This window comes from Phalacrocorax aristotelis, chromosome 12 (genome assembly GCF_949628215.1).
Source record: "Phalacrocorax aristotelis chromosome 12, bGulAri2.1, whole genome shotgun sequence".
NCBI classification, from domain to species: domain Eukaryota; kingdom Metazoa; phylum Chordata; class Aves; order Suliformes; family Phalacrocoracidae; genus Phalacrocorax; species Phalacrocorax aristotelis.
The window spans coordinates 10,394,917-10,419,262 of NC_134287.1; the positions used below are offsets into that span (position 1 = coordinate 10,394,917).

The following is a 24,346-nucleotide window of genomic DNA, read 5'->3' on the forward strand; positions in this document are numbered from 1 at the left end:
TTGGGAAGGACTGTGGGGCAGGTCCCTTGTGTGTTCCTGGCCTGTACCTACAAGTGCTGAAATTAATGCTCCCTTTGATAAAGTTGTGATGGATACATAAGTTGGTAAGCACATACCTCTGTCCCTATTGGCATGTCATAGGCGAGGGTCGTGATTGCTTAACAGATGAAATTGCAGCATATAGGGCTACTTAGGGGAAAAAGGTAGAAAACTTCTGCTGTGGATTAGAAAGATGTGTGCCTTTTCTACATATTGGGAAACAATGCTGCTGCACACCATAATTTTTTTTCACTGACAGTTTAAGGAATTTCTATTTGTCCTACTCTCACTGTTAACCATGTCCAGATATTCAAAAGATTTGACTCTGATAATTACCCGGTCGCAGGGATTCAGGCCCATTCTGGCATCCTTACCAATAACAAACAGCTCTTTCTTCCTTGTGGGATCACCCTGAAACTGATGGTAGTGATTAAAGAGCAGGCTATTTCTCACTGGGAGTAGAATAATGAAAGCTCTGCCTGTGCAGCTTTGTTTCGTTGTGTTGGGATATTTTTTTGGCCACAATTCCCTGTGTGTTGTGAACGGACTCCCTATTGATGCAGTGCTCTACTTAACTAGCAGTGCCAGTTTCAGTTACCTACACAGTGGGTCATAATGTAGTTATTTTGGCATTTGAAGCCCTAGCTGATCTTAGCTGAACTCTGGCACATTTGTATGTTTGTCATTGCTTCTGTTGCTATGTTTTTTGTGAGATGCACAAAAATGTATCAGAGTATCTGTATTTTATTTGTTCTTTTTTTCTTCCTTTTTTTTTTTTTTTAAATGTTCTAGCTGTTGATGCCCCAAGGATGAAAGAAGCAAAAGATCGTGATAAAAGTGTTTCAGAACATTAGGGAATTGTGAATGTTGGCTGGCTTGGAGGGAATCTATTATTTACAATCTACTGTATCAAATTCAGCTTCCACCAAATTAGAAACTGATTTTTGTCATTGTCCCTTTTTAATCTAACCCTTTGGTTAACTCAGGAGAAGCAGCTTCATAAATCACGTGGACATCTATGGATTTTTCTTTTTCCCCTGCCAGCCATTGCTAGGACTAAATGTTCATCTCCCAGTGATTCTTATCAGCCAGGACACTAATAATAACATTTCTGTTCTGGGCTTGACTTTCCCTCTGCCAGGAGGAAAACTATCTTTGTAATGTGCCTTGCAAAATATTTTTTGGGAGTAAAATAACAATGCACAGGATTATTTGACTTGAGATGCTTGCGTTTCAACCAGTGAGGTTAAAGAAACTCATCATGCCTTGTTTCATGATTATCAAGGACCATGTCATGGGACCATGGAGTGAATAATGAATATTTTCTCACATATTTTTAATCAGAACTTCACCATGCATATGCACATCATTGTTTTTCTTTCGAAGATGAGGAAACTGAGGTAAATAATAGCAAGATTGCCCAGCAAACCAGGGGCAGATCAGGAAACTCAGTCATTCATGTCACTATTCAGCCAAGTAAGACCCCTTTTTAATTTTCTGTCTATAAGCATGAGGCTGCCGTGCCCTCATCTTTCATTCCTCATTAAAACAGAGCTCTGCTTTTACTGGATCTTGGAACCAGCTTGCTTTGCCACCACAAGCATGACCATTTTAGTCTTGATCTTGTAGACAAGGGATAGGCAGGTTCACTCGCTGGCGGCTGGGAAGATGTCTGTCTTAAAGGTTAGTATGTGGCCCCTGGGAGTGGGCTGTGTAGAAGCACAAAGGAGACAAGTTAGTAGGAGGTAGGGAACTACATGCCAAGTGTCACAAGGTAGAGTAGAACTGGTTTTGCTTTCCCTCACCCTCTCCCTGTCTGATTGCAGCCTTTTATCTAACTGGCTGCCTTCTCTCTCTCTCTCTTTCTCTCCCTCTCTCCCCCTGCCCAGGTCGGTGACTGGTTTGGATAAAGAACCTGACCTTGTGCACATGGAAGCCCGGACAGCTGACGGACGTGAGTGCCTGCAGCCAACGCTGAAAGAGTGGGCTTTGAGTCAAGAATGGAGTGGGAATGGAATTCACTTTACTCATTTTGTCTCCCCATTTACATTTTAATTGATAGGAAAGATGTGGGTCATGTGGTCTGATGTGAGGCATACTTTTATACTTAACCCCTGGGGGGAAATTCAGAGGCTGCAGTGCTTGTGTCTGGAGAGGCTGGGCAGAAGCACAATCTGTTGGGCTAAGGAGCTGTCAATTCTGTTCCCTATTTAGCTGTTTCAGTGTCATGTATTTTACATGAATCATAAGGAGTTGGGCTACCAGCACCATGCAGTACAGCCTCCGTGCATTTCCAGAGGTGTTCAGAACAGCTAGGTTGTACCTGGGAATTTGAGAAATCACCTGCGGTCAGACTTCTCTGACCAGAATGTCCCTATGCCCCAGGTACCCTTTGTCTCATATTGAAAGGATTTTTCAGTTTTGCTTATGATGTATGAACCGATGTTCCATGCCATAACATTACAGGCCTCGAAAAGGTGCCTGGATCTGAAGATAGAAAAAAGATTCTTAACCCCTCACTGAATCTAGCCACATTTGTGGTAGAATGAATTCCTATATAACTAACCTCCAGTGAAGAAGACAGTATTAAAAGTAAATTGACTTTTTCCACCACTCTTTCTAAACTGTTTTAGGTATTTCACACAGGAACTACAGCATGGTAACGCGTCTGCTTTGGGGTGGAACCAGCTTTACTCCAGCTAAATGCTACACAGCATGGGACATGTCCCTTCTGCACTACACGGACAGTGTAGAAGGCAGCACAGGACTGAGGCTGTAGAGGATTTCTGGGAGGAAAATGCCTCATTTTTGTTGGTTGCAAACTTTTCTCTGTTTAGTCAAGTGCTGCGTAGGCCAGATGCTGTGTGAACAAGCTCCTGTCTATCAGGGTGGCTTCTCTGAGGCTGTGGATCTTCTAAAATCACTCACTGGCCTCCCACTGCTATTTAGTGATGGCAGCTGAATAAATAACCAGGCAATAAAAGCTCAGGGGTGACAGCTGTTTGTTGAATATATGGGAAAAGCAAAACAGGCAGGCAGGTGGGAGGGCAAGGTAGGGAGGCTTCTTCAGTGCCTTTGCTGCTGTGTGTACTGTTGCAGGGATGCTGGGAGAAGTGGCCAAAAGCAAGTAAATAATGCAAGCAAGTAAGCAAACAAACTGCTGATAGAGTCTGTTTTCAAACTAAGTTTAAACTTGCTCACCCAGCTATTTGAATATTGGATATGTCAAGGATGTAGATGCTGCATTTAAAAGATATCTCCCCAGTTTGCAGACAAGTCTCTTCCTTCAGGTCTTGTTTCCTCGGGGGTTTGCTGTTTGTTCTTGTTTTAATGTATAAATTCAGCATTTTGAAATTGGCAGCTGATGGTATTGAGAGTTTCACTGAAAGTCAGGTTTAAACCAGTAGTGCCATCAAAACAGGCCCATTGCAAGCCATTGTCTGAGCACACAGCAGGGACAGGTGTGACCTGGCAGGGTGTGCCGGCCCTGCTGACATGTCCCGCTGAGGGACAGCACCCAAATTACTCCTCTCCCAGCCAAGCACAGCACAAAAGAACCATGTTGCTCCAATTAGAGTTTTTAAGGCTTAAAACAATATTAGTTTGTGTTACAAAACATCGACTGCCTCAAAGCTATAGCCTCAGCTGGTGTGAAATGGTACAGCTCTGCGTGCTTAGGAATGGGAGGTTGAACTGTTCTCCTGCCTTGCTCTGTAACGAAAATGGGCCTTCATGCTCCCAGTGAAATAGTTGAGGCACTTACACCTGCTGGAAAATGGGTCCCTGCAGTTAATTCCTCTTGATCAGAAAGTTTCTGATGAAAGTTTTCCTCAGTAGTGGGGAGAGGAAGGGGAGACTTTTCAATACCTCTTAGGTCAGTCTGGTGGCTCATTCACTTATTTGACACATTAACAGACATAGATTTGAGTATTCCCATTGCTCAGTTCAGTTCAGGGACAAGAATCACTGCCTTCAATATTCCTGGCCACTTGAAAAGTCCATGATTCTTCTAGAGAGGGTATTTGTCTTTCCTTTTCTGTTTTCCTCCATGCTTTTTATTAAAAAAAAAAAAAAAAAAGGGAAGGGGAGGGAAGTGGTATTTAGGATTAGACTCCTGAACTTGATTTTTTTTTTTACTTTTTTTTTTTTCTTTCAGCAGTAATGGGACTCAAGAACCTATCTAATACTGATTCAGACATTGGAGCCTAAAATATGATCTGTGGCTGGGAACAGGTGGTGGGGCATGCTGGAGTGTCATTCATCCATAAATGAGGCAGGGCTGCCAATAAGCTCATGGAGCTGGGAGGTGGAAGTCCTGTTCACTGCACTGGTGTCAGTCTGTCAGTCCCCCAGGATGTCTTGCCCCCATGGTTTTGTCTGTTCAGGTCATTAGGAATGGTAGGGTCTCTGAAAAAGCATCTGCCCCCGTGTCTAGTCTCCTTAAATATTTGCAAGATGCTGCTAATTCTAGTGCCTAGCTGATCTCAAGCTGGTCCTGTCTTTTGTAGCAGATGAAGATTTTCACATTATTTTTTTACATCTTGGCAGAGCTCTTGTAGTAGAATAATAATCTAGGCTTGCATTTTTAAATTATAAAAACATGTAGGAGCCTTGGGCACTGTACCTTCTGCCTGGGTGTAATAGGCAGCAGCAAGGACAGGTTTGGATGCAAGGGAACTATTAAAAATATACTGACGCAAGCACCCACCAGCACTTCTGGGAAAGATATATTAAACTTCCTGATGTTCAGTGAGATGTTCTCCCCACTCACAGATACGATGCAATAAACAGTATTTTAATTAAAGTGAAAAAAGGGGGAAAAACCTAACCAGAAAGATAAAACAGGGTAACTAAATCCTGGGGAACAATTTACAGTCCTGTCTACTTTTCTAGTTCCTCTTTCCCTTTTGGGGGGAAAAATTGTTGGGATGAGCTACTTTTTCTGCCTCCCATGGTAATCTTCGCTGGCAGTTTATGATTTTAAGTCTTTGCCTGGTACCAGGACTTGACTTAAGATGATCCAATCTACCAATGCAACTTGTTTCCACCAGCTGCCCTTCTTCCCGTTAGCCATGCCTGCTTTTAACCAGCTGGCTTGTTAACGCTGTCAAGGAGCAGCAGGCCCTGCTGCCCTGTGTTTCTCTAAGTCACAGGAACGTGCACATGTCTGCCCTTTGCAGCCTTCAGCACAGTGACAGGTTTGACTATTTCAGTGTCTCCTTGCAGGGACCCACATCATTGGGTGTAACCCGTCAGAGAGCACCTCTTGTGCTCCTGCTTCCTGCCAAAGTTGTCATGACTGGCAGGCAAAGAAGAAATTTAGTAGTTTGGCTTTAGTAGTTTGGCTTATTTCACCAGTTTATCACTGCAAATTTCAAGAAATTGCTTCAGTTTTATCACTTCTAAAAAAGGGTAAAAATACACTCCAAATTCTCAAGATGGGAGACTGTGTTACCTGGCAATGGGGAGGTGTTTCGAGCTCCTCAACTGGGAAATGGCTGCACATCTGAGAAAGCCAGTCCCTAACCCTAAGTGAGATAAGCTGGTGGGAAGGGTTTGTGTGGAGGTATGGATGCTGGGATTTGAGCTGCAGCAAACTCTCCAGGCTGCTTGATGTCCATATTGCCTCATTCACAGATGGGCTGAAAAAGTAGCTGGATGTTGGGTTATAAGCACAAGATGTTTTTGAGGCTGTCTAGGAAATAAGGGGCTCTCCTCAACTCCTTTTGCAGTGAAACATAATAAAAAGAACCCAAAACCAAGCCCCTCCGCTAATTCTGGTGTTGTGTGGGATGATACATAAATTGGAAATAACCCCTAGATAGAAGCCAACCTCTTAAGGCATGCATCTCCCAGTGAAAGGTAAGCAAGGCTTTAAAGGCATAGACTGGGCACATGCCACCACCCCCTCTGGGCACCCATAGTTTTTCTCTGTGGCTGTGCAAAACAAGGCTGAAAAATTAACTCTCTTCAGAGAAGAGGGAGGAAAAATCTTAGAAGTTAGGATGCCCCATTCTCTCTTCATTGACATTTTTGTTGAGGGGCCCTGTACTTTCTATATAGGGGAAGATGTGTCCTGCAAATGGGACCGTAGCTTATGAAGGAACCACACCCTTCAAGAAGCTTGTGCAGGGACTTAATGTTGTTTCTTGCTTCCAGTCACACACAAATGTGAACTGCATGCTGTCATATTTTCACCTGAATTTTTTGGTGCATTTTAAAGGGAATTATTTTTCATGTTTTGTGGGGCAGCAGGAAGCAAGGCAAGACTTGAACTTAGTTTTGTGTCCAAAGGCAGACATGTTTGAAGATAATTTTTTGTGTCTGTGTTTTATTTCATGGGCCTATTTTGTAAAATATATGAAAATAAATAAAAGAGACTAAACTGAAGATGGGTAGTGAGCTACCCTCCTTTTCCACAACCAACTTTCCTGTGAATATTAATCAGGTGCCATTCTTTGAGTATATTTGATTGCTGGTGTAACACACTCAGAATGACACCTTTCCCAGTAGGCAGGAAGCTAGTTGTCATCTCAACACTTGTGATTTATTTGCATTTATTTGTGACAGGTTTTTATTCCTCTTCCCATTCTGTCACTCAGCAGCAGTAAATTATCCCCTTTTTGGAGGAATAAGAATATCCAGGCAACTGTGTGGGAGAACCTACTGGAGGGAATGAGCTTCTAAAAATACAGCTCCTGACCTCTTCTCCTTGTTCTGCCTAATTTTACTGCTACCTCAAACAGCAAGTCAAGGGTGCTGAGTTCTTTGGGTGTCACTATGGCAGTATATAAGACCCTCTTGTTTTCTGAGAAGTTGCTTTTATCTGTGACAGAGATGTCTTAGATTCCATGTTGGGGAGGTAAATAGCAGCTCTGGACCAAGTGTGTGTGTGTCAGTTGATGAAGAACCTTGATTTATCCCAGCTGAGAGTCCAACCTCTCTGCTGCTGCTGGTATTTTATGCTGGGAGAAAGCACAACTCCTATACTCCAGTTATTTGGCACTGTCTCTAGGTCAGATATTTTTCACCATACACTTTAATTACTTCCAAATACTCTGAGCTGGCACCAGTAACAGATTCTGCTGCTTTAACATTATCAGTGGGACTACATTGCTGCGCCAGACCTGTGCAACTGCTCTGAATCAGCCATGTAGCCCTTATTAACCTGGAATTCCCAATGCCTCAACACAGAACCAGGTCTGCAGCCTTTAAACATGCACCTTCAGTCATGCAACCGGTCATGAACCTTTATTAGATTAAACTTTCATTGTAGCTTGTGAGGTTTTAAGGAAATATCTTTTTAAAGATTATTATTATTATTATCAGTACCCCTGACTTGCATTCTTTTTGCATTCCTAGAAGTCTGCTGGTGGAAGGGGAAACTGCCAGTCTGTGAGTCTTTCCATTGTATCTGGGAAGGTAGTTAGTTGACTGTCAGAGGATTTCAATCATGCCCCCCAGTGCTTTCCACTGAACCACACTTTGCTGTCACTGGAAAGACACTGACTAAGGACAATAGCAGGTTTTATGGGATGGAGAAACCTGTAAGCAGCTTTGCTAGGCTAGTTACTGTCCTTTTAAACTTCCCTTTCATCGTTTGGGGCTCAGTTTGACAAGATCCTTGTTAATAGGTGCAGTTGTGAACTAAAATCACTGCACCAGGCTCACCCCAGCCCTTATAAACTCACTGTTTTCTTCCTTGATGGTCTGTCCTCACCCTTTGTAGAAAAGCGAACAAGTGCATGAATCTAAGAAGCCTGTAGAAGTGCTGCAGTATAAAAGATATGACCCTTTTATCACTGCAGCCGTCATCTTAGTTGTATTTTCATTTTCTCCCTAATTTGCAGTTTTCAGAAGAGCAGTTGAAAGGCAGAGATGGCATATTTAGATTACATACATCCAGAGACACAGTGCCTTGATTGTTCTGTTTCATGAGATCCTTTCTTAGCCTGACTGAAAAAATGCTTAATCCCCTATAACCCCTGCCAACTTGCTGGCAGTGAACATGTCCCTTCTTGCCACTCTAAGCAACTTTCTGTATGTCTTTTGTATGCCTTATGCCTTCTTCCTGTTCTACCAGTCCTGTTCCTTCCCTCAAGAAACGTCAAGGACTGACAAGGCATCCCATTAGTGTGATAGTCTTCTCACCTTCTCTCTAGACAGAAATTTGATGCCTCTTGCAGTGCATGTAAATACTATTGGGACTCTTCAGCTAGTCATGCTGTTTCCTATCCATGGCGTTTTCATACTTACCCTATATTGGCTATAAAGACTCAATTCTGGGAGAAGCTTGTGATTTTCACAGCAAAATAAGTTAAACTTAATAGTGCTGGTTTGGGCTTTTTTTTTTTTTTTTTTGCTTCTGTGACACTACCACAATTAAAACCAATTATCAAGGCTAGGGTATTTCAGGGGGAGGATGGGGATGTAATTCCCAGCAGGATGGTGGAATGAAATTCAACCTGGGTGGTTTTTGAAACAATCTTCTGCTCCATATGGTCTCATCATCAGTTTTCTGGTGTGTTTATGACTTTTACCCTCCGTTTGTGGTTTGAACTCCAATCTCTTGAGGGATGTCTGCACAATGGGGAAGGGAATGGTGAGTGTGGAAATGTGATGAATTCCTTACTCCAGAGAGCAGTTACATTTGTTAAGGCTGGAGGTAGATCATGCAGTAACATCTAGCTAGTTGGAGATGAGGCTAAGACATCCCCTCAGAGATGTTCTTTCGAACTGCTGATGACATATTCAGACAACAGGCTCCTACCTGGACATTTCTTATGTGTAAATATTCTTCCATTACAGACACCCATTATTTGACCTGTCGGATCCAGGAGTGCTCGGAGACCAAAAGGAGTGGGCCATTTTCACGCTCCATTGACATCAGCTCCCTTGTTGTTCAGGATGAATATATCTTCATCCAGGTATGTTGACTTGATATGAACGCGACGTGAATTCTGCCTGTGCAAGGTATTTGTTCTGTGCAAGAGAGAAGGCATATTCTTAGGGCAAGTGAATGGGGCTGCAGGTTGTAAGAGCTGGGAGTCTACATCTTGCTACAGAGTGGCAATTTAGTCTGGGTTAAAACAGTTATCTCTCTACTCATCACTTGTCTCATGGTGAATCTGATATATTTTGAAAGTTCATTCATCAATTGTCATAAGGGCCCATGGGTTTCATAGAAGCTCTAACTTGCTATTGTTGTGGCTACTTGGAATATACAAAGGAGCTAGTGATGAGCTGGAGAGAACAGTGAAGAACAAAGGAAAGTTGTGAGTGATCATTTTAATGAATGCATAGGTTTATGCTAATTTGACAGTCAAGTAATGCTAATGGAGCGAACAAAAATGTACAGTAGGAGGTAAAATAGCAGAGAGGTTGAAAGAAGATGTTTCAGGGCAACTTCAAAGTGGAAGATGGCTGTAAATTTGTCAGCTAGTTGATGATTTTGGAGATGAGAAGAAAGTGACAGAAATTGAATGAGAAACTACTTGGTTTTGAGATTTTCTGAGAATACATGGGCTGGCTGGAACAAGGCCATCTCTCCCCATTTCATACGTGTGGAAGTGTCAGAAAGAATAGTGCGGTATGGAAGAACACTTCCTGAAGATGTATCATTTGGGTGAAAACTGGGAGCTGGGCTGAGTGATTCCAGGTCCCAGAAAGCTCAGGAGACAGAGATTACAGACACTGTGATGTTAACTGTTTGTCACCAGTGCTGAAGAGAGAGGATGAGATGAGATGAGGCTTGGATCCAGGTGGTACAGAAGAAACATATGCTTTCCTTTTTGAGTAAGACTGGGTTATGTTAAACTGCTATTTTACTTCTTTGGGGGAATATTTTTCTTGAATACATCCAGATTATAAGAAAGTTCTGCTCTGTTTATTGTGAAATTGTTCTTAGAAAAGGCAGTTTAAGTGGGAAGGCTCATAATTCTGTGCTGGGATTAGGTGGAGGACTGGAACCATATGACCTGGGAGGACTGCAGTGTGTAAACTGCATGCACTTGTGTAACATTGGCAGACTTTTCCTCCTGTGAGTAGGGGAGTCTGCTGCTCTGGAGGTCTGATTGCTATGGGAGCCACTGCTCCCTTCATTTCCCCATGAAACCCAGCGTGCTGCTGCTTCCTTTGACATCATGGGGAGGCCTGCTGCTAGAATACACTGAGAATGTAACTTCTGCAACTTAGTAAGTCATGATTTGTCTAGAGGCAATGGCTTTCCAATCAGTAAATGCTCTGCTCTCCAAGGAGTATTTTAGAGAGATGCTTTTAATCTGGTGTTTTATGTCTGTGGCTGAGGGTATTGTGGAACATCCAATTCTTTATGGCTAGCATGAGGTCTTACAGACATTTCTCATTCCACAGCTCCCACCTGTGTTAAAACAAGACTGCCCTGTTTAGAAACTTGTGCTCGCAGTGAGGACATCTGCCTGGTCTACATGTTCCTCTGCCTCAAATTAGCAGTGAGCGGCTCAAGCTAATAGCTGCTAATTGCTTCAAGTTAAAAATAAGTGTGCGTGTATACAAACACATGCATGTATGTATATGTAATGCTTCAAGTGCCTTGAATATCCTTAGCAATGTTTCATTATAGCTTAATGAGCATTTGAAGTGAAAATCATATACCCACGCTTTTAAAAACAGTTAAATATACACACTGAACATTGCTGCTGCTTTGGGCAGGAGACTCCCCCTTTCACAGGTTGTCTATCACTTTCCCTGTTTTTTGCATCACACTTGCAGGATTTCTGACTGTCCAGCAGCCTGTCATAAGTGACTGCAGAAACTGGGCATGGGTTGAGCCCATAGAATCATAGAATTGTTTAGTTTGGAAAAGACCTTTAACATCATGGCGTCCAAGCGTTAACCTAACACTGCCAAGTCCACCATTAAGCCATGTCCCTAAGCACCATATCTACACATCCTTTAAATACTTCCAGGGATGGTGACTCACCCATTTCCCTGGGCAGCCGGTTGCAATACTTAACAACTCATTTTTCCAATTTTCTAATCTTTCTAATATCCAATTAAACCTCCCCTGCCACAACTTGAGGCCATTTCTTCTTGTCCTATTGCATGTTACATGGGAGAAGAGACCAACTCCCACCTCACTACAACCTCCTTTCAGGTAGTTGTAGAGAGCAATAAGGTCTCCCCTCAGCCTCCTTTTCTCCAGGCTAAACAACCCCAGTTCCATCAACCTCTCCTCATAAAACTCGTACTCTAGAACATTCACCAGCTTTGTTGCCCTTCTCTGGACATGCTACAGCACCTCAGTGTCTTTTTTGTAGTGAGGGGCCCGAAACTGAACACAATATTCAAGGTGTGGCCTCACTAGTGCCGAGTGCAGGGGCATGATCACTTCCCTACTCCTGCTGGCCACACTATTCCTGATACAAGCCAGGATACTGTTGGCCACCTTGGCCACCTGGGCACACTGCTGGCTCATGTTCAGCCGGTTGTCAACCAGCACCCCCAGGTCCTTTTTGGCCAGGCAGCTTCCCAGCCACTCCTCCCCAAGCCTGTAGCGTTGCAGGGGTTGTTGTGACCAAAGTGCAGGACCCGGCACTTGGCCTTGTTAAACCTCGCACAACTGGTCTTGGCCCATTGATCCAGCTTGTCCAGGTCCCTCTGTAGAGCCTTCCTACCCTCAAGCAGATCACACTCCTGCCCAACTTGGTGTCATCTGCAAACTTACTGAGGGTGCACTCAATCCCCTCATCCAGATCATTGATAAAGATATTAAACAAGACTGGCCTCAAAACTAAGCCCTGGGGAACATCACATTTGACTAGCCACCAACTGGATTTAACTTTGTTCACCACAACTCTTTGGGCCTGGCCATCCAGCCAGACTTTTACCCGGCAAAGAATATGCCCATCCAAGCCATGAACAGCCAGTTTCTTCAGGAGAATGTTGTGGGAAATGGTGTGAAAGGCTTTACTAAAGTCTAGGTAAACAACACCCACCAGCTTTCCCTCATCCACTAAGTGAGTAACCTTGTCATAGCCGGAGATCAGGTTAATCAAGCAGGGCCTGTCTTTCATGAAGCCTTTGCTGACTGGGCCTGATCACCTTGTTGTCTTCTATGTGCCATGTGAGGGCCCTCAAGATGAGCTGCTCCATAACTGTCCCCGGCACCACAGTCAGACTGACAGGCCTGTAGTTCCCCAGATCCTCCTTCCAGCCTTTCTTGTAGATGACTGTCACATTTTCTAACTTCCAGTGATCTGGGACCTCCCCGGTTAGCCAGGACTGCTGATAAATGATTTTAAGTGTCTTGGCGAGCACTTCCACCCAGTACCGTTGGGTGGACATCATCTGGCCCATAGACTTGTGTGTGTCTAGGTTGTGTAATAGGTCACTAACCATTGGATTATGGGGGCTTCATTCTGCTCCCCATCCTTGTCTTCTAGCTCAGGGGGGGTGGGTACCTGGAGAACAACATGTAGTTCTTAAGTAACACACAGACACTTCAGATTCACAGCACACACCTTTCTGAGCTGGAGGTGCGTTAAATCCACCATGTCCAGCATATGGTCGATAGGCAATGCAGAGCGTTTGCTCGGTACGTATGTAGGAGAGCTGATATGTCCTGGATGTATTAGTCTCACAAACCATGTGAGGTAGCTGCCTATTATGGGATATGTCAGATTGTGTGTGCAGTGTCTTATGCATCTCATTCTTCTGGATAATCTTGGACAGAAATATGGGAGCCAGCTCTGTTGAATTTCAAATATTAGACAGAGATGAATAAATAAATAACAAATTAAATGCTAAGAACCTGGTGAGTTTTAATAGTTGCATAAAGGATGGGTGCATGAGTTCTGATCTGTCTGTGCTTGAACAAATCAGAAGTAATGTCTTGGAGTAGAGAGATGAACTCATTTCTTTTAACTTTTGTCATGAAGACAGTAGATTTTTTTGTCTAAACCAGTAGTCTGTTCCTCTAAAGTGAGTGATCAAAACCTTCAAGGACAATTCCATCTTCTCCCATTGCACCTATTGGAGGCTGAGATAGGTCTCTGAATACTGATTTCTCATTAATATTAGAAGGAACTTAAGTGTAGCATAGAGAAGACCCCTAAATTTTTGACAGCTAAAATTAGGGAAGATTAATCATTGATGAATGTTGGTATAAACATTTTAGATTATCTGCCTACATTTATTTAGTAGTGAATACCCATTCTAATATAGTTGATGAACAGGCCTGTAGTGTAAGATTCTTGGGAAGCATTAACCTGTGTGACTGTGCACTCAAAGCAAATATGATACTATGGTGCATAATGGATAGGGGAAAGAAGAATACGAAAAATGTTATAGTATCATTATAAATCAATGATTCCTTATCATGTGGAATGCTGTTGTGCAGCACTTCTGAAAGGATCTTGCAGAACTGCAGTCCAAAGAAAGAAAATGAGAATGATCCTATGCTTGAAAAAAACTTGCCCATGAAGAGTTTGAAAAACTGGGACTGGTTACCAGATAAAGGAGATATATAACATAGCACATGATGAAAAATGTAAAAGGTAATGAAGAAGGAAGGAAGAAATAGCTACTGAGAAAAAGTAGGAAGAATTCTTATGAATAAAACAGTAGGTGATCAATCTGAATTTATTGATTGACTTTCTGTTTGATTGATCAGTAGTTATTTAAGCATTCCTAGCACATCACTAAGATTGGATAATTCTGCATAAATTGATATATTAAGAGAAAAATCCTCCCTCTTTTGTGTGTATAAGTTTTCATTCAGTTCACAGGATTGCTCTGATGTAGCCAGGAACTATTATCATCATCATCATCTTTCATGCTTAATACTTAAAATGCATACAGTTTGCAGAGCAGGTTGTTTATTTGTGAGAAAACCTTGCAATATGTCTGAATTTATTTACTATACCAAAAAGGAGCTAATTTGGTAAGCAACTTTGCCATTAAGGTCAGTGTCAGTTGTGTTCAGTTCTATAGCTTTGCAGTAGTGGAGCTCTATAGCTGTACCACACCTTTCCTTACCAAAGGCACCAGCCTTTGAATACTCGCTACTGAGATAGTATCACTTTCTAAACTCAGGTGCAGAGATAACCTGTGGCTGCTTATAAGATTTGTCTTCCTGACAATTACCTGAACTGCTATGGTATTCTTATGTGCAGAGCTTACATTATAAGACCCAGGGGTCAGGGATAGTAATTTTTTTTATGTATGAATCTAGTCTATTGATATTTTGGAGAATTTCTATGGTAAAAATAAATCACAGGGGGAATTCTAGGGAAAATATTTTTCAAGCAAGTCTTATATCACAGTTTCTAATGGAATTGCTCAGGTTGCAGAAGAGAGTCTAAAATGTAATACACTTTACTGAAAACGGGGATTATTTTTCAGGAAATTCTGTTTTGAGTGAGAAAGCATTGTTTGGAGAAAAACTTGTTATTTTCCAATAAGTAAACAAATAACATCAGCACTACTTAGTTCTTTAAAGACTAAAAAGCAGGAATGATCTGTGTATGTTTCCTTGCCAACAGAAGAAAATGTTCCGCTGAAAACGCAAAAAAGCATGAGAAAATGTCATTGCTTATTGCAGGGAGTGAAGGGGAGTCTGGACCAAAAAAGTCTCAGTACAGTGTTGCTTATTTGTGGTAGTCTGAGAATTCCTAAGGGGGTATGAATACGGCAGTGGATTCACTGGAAATCAGTGCTCTGGGACAGTGGTTTCTGCAGAAAGCAACATTCTTGTGGACAGACCTACAGCTGCCATAGGGAGCTAATTATCGCTAATTTGAAGTAGTTGTTTCCACTTACCCAAATTTTATTTGCAACCTATCTCAGGTGCAATAGCTCAGTGGTTCTGCTGGGTGGCAGGAGTCCCATGGTGGACAAGCCTGGCTGCTAGTGGGGATGGATGACATTCCCAATGTACTGATGCAGACCAATGTAAGGACTGTATTTTCACACAGAACCCTAGGTATCAGGAGAGGGAGCATAATAATGATGAAACTCTTCAGAACATGTGGCATAAAGACTGGCAGTACTGCTGTTATAGCGCTGGTGGCCTAAGGATGTGAGACAAAATTTACAGGGATAGGTAGTATTTTTTATGAGATTGGAATTGATAGAGTTAGAAAAGGGACAGGTAAGCTTTTGGGCATGCTTATGAGATCCTAAGGGACTTGAGGAAGGATTTGGTCTCTGAAAATTGTCCTTTCTTTTCTTTTCCCCAGCTATAGATGTAGCTCTCATAAAATATGTTTCCTCCCCCTATTAATCTTGTTGTGTTTTCCTTGTGTAAACCCTTCAGTGTGTGGCTTTCCTCCCAGAGGTCATACCAGTCTAGTTCAGCATCCAGTTAACACTGTCCCCATTCCTCCCTTAGCTTCCATCTTTGTCAGCGCTTGGAGACCCTCAGGGTAACTTTGGGCATTTTTGAACTGGCTCTAAGTCAGCACAGAGATGTGTGGACGATCCACATCATGGATGTGGAAGATCAATACCTATCTTGATTGTTTTTTATGTCTTTATTTTTCTATGGGATGATGCAGACTCTGCTATTCCAACAGAGTGCAGCTCAGTCGATCTGAAATGTAGCCTGGAATTTCAGCACTTTCCATGGCAGTGAAAAAGCTACTGGGCACGGAATACTCCTCTGAGATTTAGAAGCTGATACCTGGTTTGAATTTGGGGATGATGCCTGTTCTTTCTAACAGGCCAGACAAATGCCTTTGGAGATGAACACTCACAGATCTGCTTTTGGCTGGTGGTCTCACGTCATAAGGACAAGGAATGACTGACACCTGCAAGCTTTGACTGAAAAGGGCTGGCCTCTTCAGACCCTGCTCCATTTCCACTTTAGATGGAAAGTTCTTTGTGTCATTAACCCGAGGGGCATGCTGAGAGGCAGTGCATTATCACTTTCAGAGTCTTTAAAGAGTGAGGGCATGGGTGTCCCTCCCCTTTTCCAGTCCCATGGCATAATTTTTGAAGGTATTTACTGCAGGCTGAAATTCCTAAAAGGATCTTGTCTCTCACCCAGTCCCTTCTGCCATTTCTCCTCTTGAGAAGCTTTCTTGGCAGATTTCTATGCCATTTCATTTGTGATTCAGTCTTCTGGGAACCCTGGGAACTACACAGCGCCCTCTTGACTCCAGATTCCTTCAGGTCAGGTTGTGCTGGAACATATGATGGTCCCATTTCTAAAAATCTAAGATGCTCTGGTGGTTGCCCTTCTTTTTTGAGGCTGATGTGATGAAGGAGGGAAGGAGTGTGAGGGAAGCTGGGAAGAGAGAGGGAGAGTCTTGGCTGTCGTTTATAATCCTCCTGAATGGGATGGCGTCTGTGCATTGCCATTGAGGAGCAGGGGATGGTGATTGCTCACAGCTTACACGTGCAGCAGTGTGGGAGCAGCTGCAGTTCTTATATATGGCAGGAATTCCGTGTAGAAAGTGAAAAGTTTAAGTCACGATGCTCTCTTTGGTACCAATCATATGTCTGGCACTCCTTCGCCCTCTGAAGTAATTTTGCACTTTGAAGACTTTTGCTTAATTCAGAGTTGCAGAGCATCCTGCTCACTAGCATGAATGAGAACGAGCAAACCCAGAATTTCTCCAGTTGTTGTGTGGTGCAGCTAAGTGGGACTCTTACAATACACATCTGAATAATTCCTCTGGCTTAGCCGAGCACACGCTTCTGCCAAGAGCTGTTGAACCAATTCAGTCGTCTTCTGCATCAGTAAGTCTTTGTAAAATATATGCAGATGTCAGTATTCACCCACAATTACTGATAGCTTCTTATAGAACCTATGGATAATATTGCCTTTTTGGGATGCCTGAACTCTCATCAGAGTGTGTCCAAAAATTTCAGCTGAAGTGTTTTGATGGAAAATGGTTTTTGTAGAAAATGCATTTTTTTTAAATCTGAATCAAATACAGTTTTTATCAAAGTGGATATGTTTATGAGAATTTTTTTTTCAGGCTCAGTAAAAATAAAAATATTTATTATTTATAGTCTTAGGACTAGAGTGGGAGCACAGTTCTTTTTGACATTTTATAGATTGGAAAAAAGTTCTTAATTCTATAAGCTAAATATGCTAAGCTTAGGACAGAGTAGTAGTTCACTGCAGTTACTGGTTGTAACTGGTTGTTTAGGAAAACTTGGAGGTGCTTATGTTTAACAGGACATGAGTGTATGTTTCAAGTTTATTGGGTATTTAAGGCTAGACTAAACGAGCATATTTGCTGAATTGAAGTGAGTTATCAAGCGAGTAGACTCCAACCAGCTACCACAGCTGAGATTATGCCAATTCATATGGATTCCTGACCTCAGTTCTCAAGACGTCAATTTAATAACTTAAATAAGTAGTAAATTTCCCCAGGAATAAAGAAAGAAAAAAAGAATTTTTCTTTTTAAATGTGAATCTTCTCAGCAGTGAAGCAAGATAGGAGGGGAGAAATTAAACTTTGATTTCCTGGTCTAGAGCCTTCTCTTTATTTTCATAGAACCTAAATACACCACGTTCAAATATAAATTTCTTTCCTCCATTTTTTAACAAGGAGCCAAAGGTCTTAACAGAAATCAATCCATGCAATTTATTTTTAACTTCACCCTGCTTAGCTCCGATTGATTTTTATCTTTGCGATCGATGGTAGAGAAAACGGCTTGGCGGGACAATGGAGCACTCTCCAACTTGTAGGGTTTGGTTTTTGAGTCTTTTATTGAAGAAATCATTAAAAGCTTATTATGAAACTAATAGGATGAAGACGTTTAAATGATGAACATGATTATACCTGTTTTACTGGTGAATAATGCCTGCTACATCTGATCTTCTCTTGCCCCTGTTTAAAATGCTGGACAGCACTCCAGTGGGGGAAATTAATCCACACAGATGAAAGAAAGTGCATCCTGGTGCTAGTTAAAAGCTCTTCTTAAAGCAAGATAGGCAGTAAGTAGTTAGCTACTTTCGTATTCAATGCTGGGTGCTTTTCATCCATTTCTAGCACTGTTTCATATTTGCTGTGCCAAATACCAGATTTGGAACTTGAACCTAAATATCTGAGGATAAAAAATTAGTAAAATTTTCCTTTATTTACTTATTTGCATTTATTTTGTTTCTAGAGGTTTTTGTGCAGTACTTTCTTTTTTTACTCTCCCCTCCCCCCATGTTACCTGATTTATCAGTAGGTCTTCAGCTGAAGATGTAAAGGAATACCTGGGCAGACTTATGTTTCCTCTGAAATCCTTCAAAAGGAGATTTCATGTGTACAATTATGCCCCTCTCTTAAGTTGGTTTCTGTGTAGGTAATGTGCATTTGCAGCTCTAACATGGCTTGTACTTTGGTGTAACTGTGCACATTTTCTGCCGGAGTTGCTTTTAAAACAAATCGAATATTTTCACTGAAGATTACTTTGTCCTATAGCTGTGCCATCACAACTCTGAGGGAAGAGGGAATTAAATAGGGACTGTGCCAGTATAATAAATGCTCCTTTGTTTTAGCAAATTTTCACTGGTGGGTCTGACACTCTAAAAAGTGGTATGTTTTCAAAGCCTGCTGAATTTACCAGGCAGCTTGAGGGTGCTTTGCTTACAGAAACGCTAAACCATATGTCTCTGCAGCATAGAGACATGTCTTCTCACACTCAGGTAATTGCATATTGCTTTAATTTCTGTGCTGAGGGTATGATGTTAATGAAAACCACAGTGGGATAACTGGGGCAGTGGAGAAACTCAGTAGACAGAAATATCTGGAAGATGGTTTATTCTGGCCATGGTGGATAATCAAGGAGGAGGAACACTGCACTAGGCCCATGCAGATGTGTTCTTCCTCATCTTCGGAATCGCTTGTGACTGGCACTGGGGTTAGGTTTGGGAGAGGAGGCATAACTTTTCAATCCTAATGCTAGCAAATCTGTGCAAGGCCTAGACAGTAGCTAGCTCTGAAGAACACCAAAATCCCTCACTAAAGGTGTGAGGGGAGCAGCCTGCCTGCTTAACTTGTCAGCTCTCCTCCATGCTTTAATCCACAACTTTATTTAGATTTTATGCCCACAAGAAGGAGAAAGGGTAACTAAGGTTAAAGCAGTGAGGAGGGATGCCCAGACACCCAGTGGTAGAGAAGCAGATCCGGGATGCCATTGTAATACTTATACAGCGTTTCTCAACTTCTGACATCTTGTTATTTTACGTTACTGGGAAGGAGGGAACTCTCTAAGAAAAGGAAGTCACCCAAGGAAGAAAGTGAGGGATTTATTGGAAATAATTTCAAAAGACTTACTATCAAGAAGGAAGTTTAAAACTCAGTTCTGTAATGGACTGGGTCACCATTTGCTGTGCTTGAAGTGGGAGGTAAATTACAGGAATCACAAATGTCTAAACACTTCTCGTCATTGTGGGTTCATCTGTTATTACCAATTCTCTTTTGCTTTGAACGTTATCAGCAGTGTAAAAAGTAGATGACCTGTTCCAATAACTGCACAGGACAAGCTATAGTTGTTGTTGTAAACCACCAAGGCTGATTATGTTGAAAAGAGTCCTCCCCTCCTCTTTTAGCCATTAACTTAGGAAGCACCCTCTATCTGCACACAGTCACTGTTTCCCCTACAAGACTGTGCCTCTAATATATGGTGGTTCATTGTCAGCCTCAGTGCATGTTCTTTCAGGCTTTCTGTGAGCTCTTTGAACAGCAGGAGGCAGGTGGGGTCTTGCTAAGCCCAGGGTCATTTCAGAGATTTAGTAGTTCCATGTTTCTTACAGTAATACCTGTCTTATATTGGAAATTATGGGTCCCAGCATCGGCTAGCCAGGAAGATGAAAATGAAGCCTGGTACACAGTGGTCTGCAGTTCCTGACATCATCTAGGCGGTCTTGATATTCTGGGACTTCATAATTCATTCTGCTTGCTTTCCAAACTCTTTGACACATATGGTTTTTTGGTTAAGCAGAACATCTATCTAAATAAGAAAGGAAAAAAAAAAGAAAAAAGGAAGAAAGAAAAAAAGAAAAACCAAAACTGTCCTTAAAGAATCATTAAATCATTAACATGAGAAATGGCTTTGTGTGTTTCTAGGCATGTCACAGAAAATATCAAGATGAATGGATTCCATGGCAGATTTTCTATAATGCTCTGCATCCTTGTGAAATATTTGTTGTCTTCTATATTTGGTGTGCTCTTTCCCATTGCAGGTCAGGAGCAGGGATGGGCCAACATACTGAAACTTTCAGGGCTTTTAAACAGAAACTTCTCATGTTTCTCTTCTTAAGTGTCAACTGATGAGACCAGACATTCGTCTTGTAACAAAATGTGGAAGTATTAAAGAAAAGTAGTAGATCATGAATGGAGGGAGAAAGAAAGAACACAGGTTAGGAAAGACAGATGTGTGTAACGACAAACACATTTGTCCAAAGGAATCATTTCCATTGGTCAGAAGCCCAATTAAACACATAAAACAGAAATCCAGAAAAACAGATTAATGAGCCAGTAATTAGCAAAGGAGGAGGAAAAAGACAAACCCAGCTAATTCTGTGCTGAGCATGACAGATGAGCTCACAGCAAATAATTGGGTGACATTCATCAAATGTGAACTAAAAGGAGGCATTAGAGGGCAAAACACTATCATAATCTCTGGGATTTACAGACTTGGAGAGTTTGCTCATAGGAAAAGTTTATCAAAATAAATTAAGTTGGGCCTTCCAAAATTCATTCTCTACCACAGTGCTTGCCAAAACTTTATTGAAGGCTTGATCATTTTTTGGAACTGTTATAACCGTGCATGTAAATCTTGCAAAGATGAGGTCCTGGCTGGTAAAAGCTTCACACAACTCCTGCCAACAGAATTGTGGGTGGCTTCATATTAACTGGCTCAGAAAGACCACAGACCACAAATATTTCTACTTTTAAACCTATGTCAAGGTGACCTAGTCCAGGTAGTGGACAGAAAGGGAGTTTAGCTAATGCATAGTGAACTTGAACAGTGTTTGAATCCTACATTTCTGCCTTAAAAAAAACAGACAGACGAAAAATCCAAACCAAAAAAACATCGAGGTACCAGTTTGCAGTGGCATAAAACCAAAAAACTATGTAAAATCTTTTGAGTGTGGCAGACTTGGAGTAGATCCTGTCTTGGCGCAGAGGGGGAATTTAATCACCCCTTGATATTTCTGCCACTCTATTTTCATGTGATAAACTTGAAGACTGTTGGATGGTTCGCAATATAAATTAGTCATCACAGCATTTAGAAAGTATGTAAATATTCATGTCTGCATCTTAAAGACAAGTAGATGACCATGTCTCTCCCCACCTGAAGAAGTGGATATTGAACCCATGGTCCTTACCAAATAGTCACTGGACACATTCAGTCATATCTGGACCCTGCTACAAATAATCATCTGGTGCTGAAACGCTGAGTGGTGTAAAATGTGTTGATATGGCAGAGTTATACCATTTGAGGATCTGAATCTTCCACTGGAGGTCAGAAATATCACCAAGAGAAGAGGGCATATTTAAATATTCACTGTGCTATTTAGGTAGTATGACCTAGAAGTGTGGGTTCCTTTGGGCAACGCTTGTACAACTCATAGAGATACGGTTACCACAAACATGAATTTTTGCCTTTAAGTTGGACTCAGCGTGAATCACCTGCTTAGTCTGTTCTCTCTTGTGAAACTTGATTTTGATGTGGTAGTATTAGATGGGAAAGATATCCTTCAGAAATAACACTCAGCCCTTTCACCATCCTCATAACTGGAGAGCAGGACCCTGAAATGCTACTGTGCCAGTCCACAATGCAGTTTACATGAAGTGAGAGTGAAGTGACTCCTGTTCTTTCCCTTTCTCTGCACTGGCTTGTTTTGAGACCATAAGCAATTAGATTTAGATTTTCATGCCTGTGTTTCCCTTTGACTTTTGCTGTATGTTGTCTGTATAGAGTTTGTCTGCTGTGATATGGGTCATTTTTCTGCCTTCTTATGCGATGTGTGGTATAATGGTAGTTGTTTTTTTTCTTTTGGAAGTGCTAAATGTAGCTGTGGTAACATTACAAGTAAAAATGGCAAACAAGCAGAAGGGAAAGTCTTAGTGTAGAAGCCTGTCCTATTTCTAAACCTTCCTTTCTTTCCAATTCTTCAAACTGTCGATAGAAAAGTCTTATCTCGAGTTGATTAGATATCAGATTTCATGACCAGTAATATTGTGTCCTTCGAATGACAGCTTCTCTAGGGAAGAAGGCCACTATCTAAAGGTGATATCATTACTGAGAATATAATTGATGCTATAACAATATTCCATGTAAGCTCATTCTGAAATATCACTGTCAGATAAAAGGCAGTATATCTAGGAGAGAATCTAGGACCTTTCTGTTAACTTTATTGGAAACTTAAAAAGCCAGTAAATGACATCCCATATAATAGAGAAGTGCTTTGTGTATTGTTCTATCTTAAAACCTGCAAGACTGCCAAAACAGCAGAATATTAGAAATTCACCTATGTAAGCCTTGTTGTAGCCAGGCCTGAAATGGTGCCAGAAGGAACACCCATAGCAAGAGTATGTGACTAATGACAGGTATAAAATCCCATATTTTACCAGTTAGCAGGGCTAGATCTCATTGACACATGGCATTTATGTGTAGCCTTTACAGCTCATTCAGTCCATAAAACTGCAGATTTGGATGTCTATCAGTGCCCCACCACATCCACATTCAGAGACATTATGATTCCAGAGAAACCAGTTTTATAGTGACAAAAAGCAACTAAGTGCTTAGCTCCAGCTTTCTAAGAACACATTCATTGCATTTACTGTTTGCATTAAACGGTACTTGCGCAGATCTTTCCTGTTAGTCACTGTAAAAGATGGTTGGAAGACAACCCTTGTCCCAAGTGACTTATAGTGCAAACAGATGAGGCTGAAAAGCAGCAGAGAAGAGGTATTATCTCCTCCTTAAAGGTGAGGAACAGAAGCACAGAGACTTTAAATGACTTGCCCAAGGTAGTTGAGGTTGGAACTATGTGATGAAACCAGATCATCTTCTTTCTTCCACTCAAGACTTTAAACTTTACACACACTTTTCCCTTTTTCTGAGATGTTAAAATCATGCTGTATTTGAAGCATAAGAGACAAAATGGAAAGTTCAATAGCACAGCTTAAATAAATAATGCTCCAGCTCTCTCAAGTCTGGGATTTCTTTGGAGTTATACAGATGCTTTTTGGGGCAGCTGTGCAGGTCATAGAAAAGATATTTGAAAGAAAGGTTGTCAAATCCTCTTAGAGGTGTCAGCGTACTGTGTCTTGGAAGGGTCATCACTCACTTTTTCTTTGGTGTTTCTGCAGGTGACAGCTGGTGGAAGAGCAAATTACTATGTGTCATACAGACGGGAGCCTTTTGCACAGATTAAATTGCCCAAATACTCTCTCCCTAAGGTGAGTGCACCATTTATGAACACAGACCTGTAATATCTTGAATAGCACAGTCTACCCAGTGGTGAAGCACTTCGGTGGGGTTCCTCTCTGGGAAGCTCCATTTGTTGTGCTACTTGAATGATCTTAAATATTGATTTGGGATCTTTACCTCCTCTAGGCTTTGATTAGCGAGCATTTCAGGAAGAAGTTTCTTTTTTTCTCTGTAAAGAGCAAATGGGAATGAACAGGTACCTCAGAAAACAGAGCTCAAACCAACTTCTCCTTGACCAATCTTCTATGAACACTTTTCCCCAGTCTTACTCTCTTCTCTATTAATGATTTCTCTGTAAGCCTGGCTGTGACACCGAGGATCCTAGAGAATAGTTAGGATGCGGAACACTATTGCAGTCTCCATATAATGAGAGAAGCATAAGGTATAGCAGCTCCACTGTCCCCATCCTATAGCTGGATGTTGCCAAGAAGTCATGGAGGTGGAGTTGGCTCCCTAAATGTAGTGCCTTATCAATGCTTTGGACACGCAGAACCACTGAGTGATGCTGCTTGGGAGATGACTGAAATGGCCTAAGATTAACACTGACTGGCAAAGCTTGGAGGGAGGGAAGTTAGTACTTCTCATACAACTGTGCCTGGATTTACTTTCTTAGGCCTTAACTTTCTACCAGATCTAATGGTGCAAGCCTCAGCAAGAAGAATATGTCCCTGGTATTATACTCAAATTCCATAGTATAGTCATCACTTGGGATAGTGTAGAACAGAAGGGACCAACCTTTCCAGTGTCTTGGCTGGATACAAGTTTCTGGGTAGCCTCATGGACAGCTGAGACCACTGCTGCTCTTTAGAGCCTCAGAATGGCTGTTGAGACTACTGTCATAGAGGGCTGATAATCAACAGTAATGGCCTCCCCTGTC

At 41.7% G+C, this 24,346-nt stretch overlaps 1 protein-coding gene across 1 annotated transcript in view; it reads left to right on the forward strand.

Moving 5' to 3' along the window:
• The window catches only part of SORCS3 (sortilin related VPS10 domain containing receptor 3), a 317,894-nt gene that overhangs the window by 225,813 nt on the left and 67,735 nt on the right, over positions 1–24,346 (forward strand). Inside the window, exons 6-8 of the mRNA XM_075107684.1 lie at positions 1,929–1,993; positions 8,848–8,966; positions 23,349–23,438. Coding sequence (XP_074963785.1) covers positions 1,929–1,993; positions 8,848–8,966; positions 23,349–23,438 — 274 coding nt within the window. The remainder of the gene's footprint in view (positions 1–1,928; positions 1,994–8,847; positions 8,967–23,348; positions 23,439–24,346) is intronic.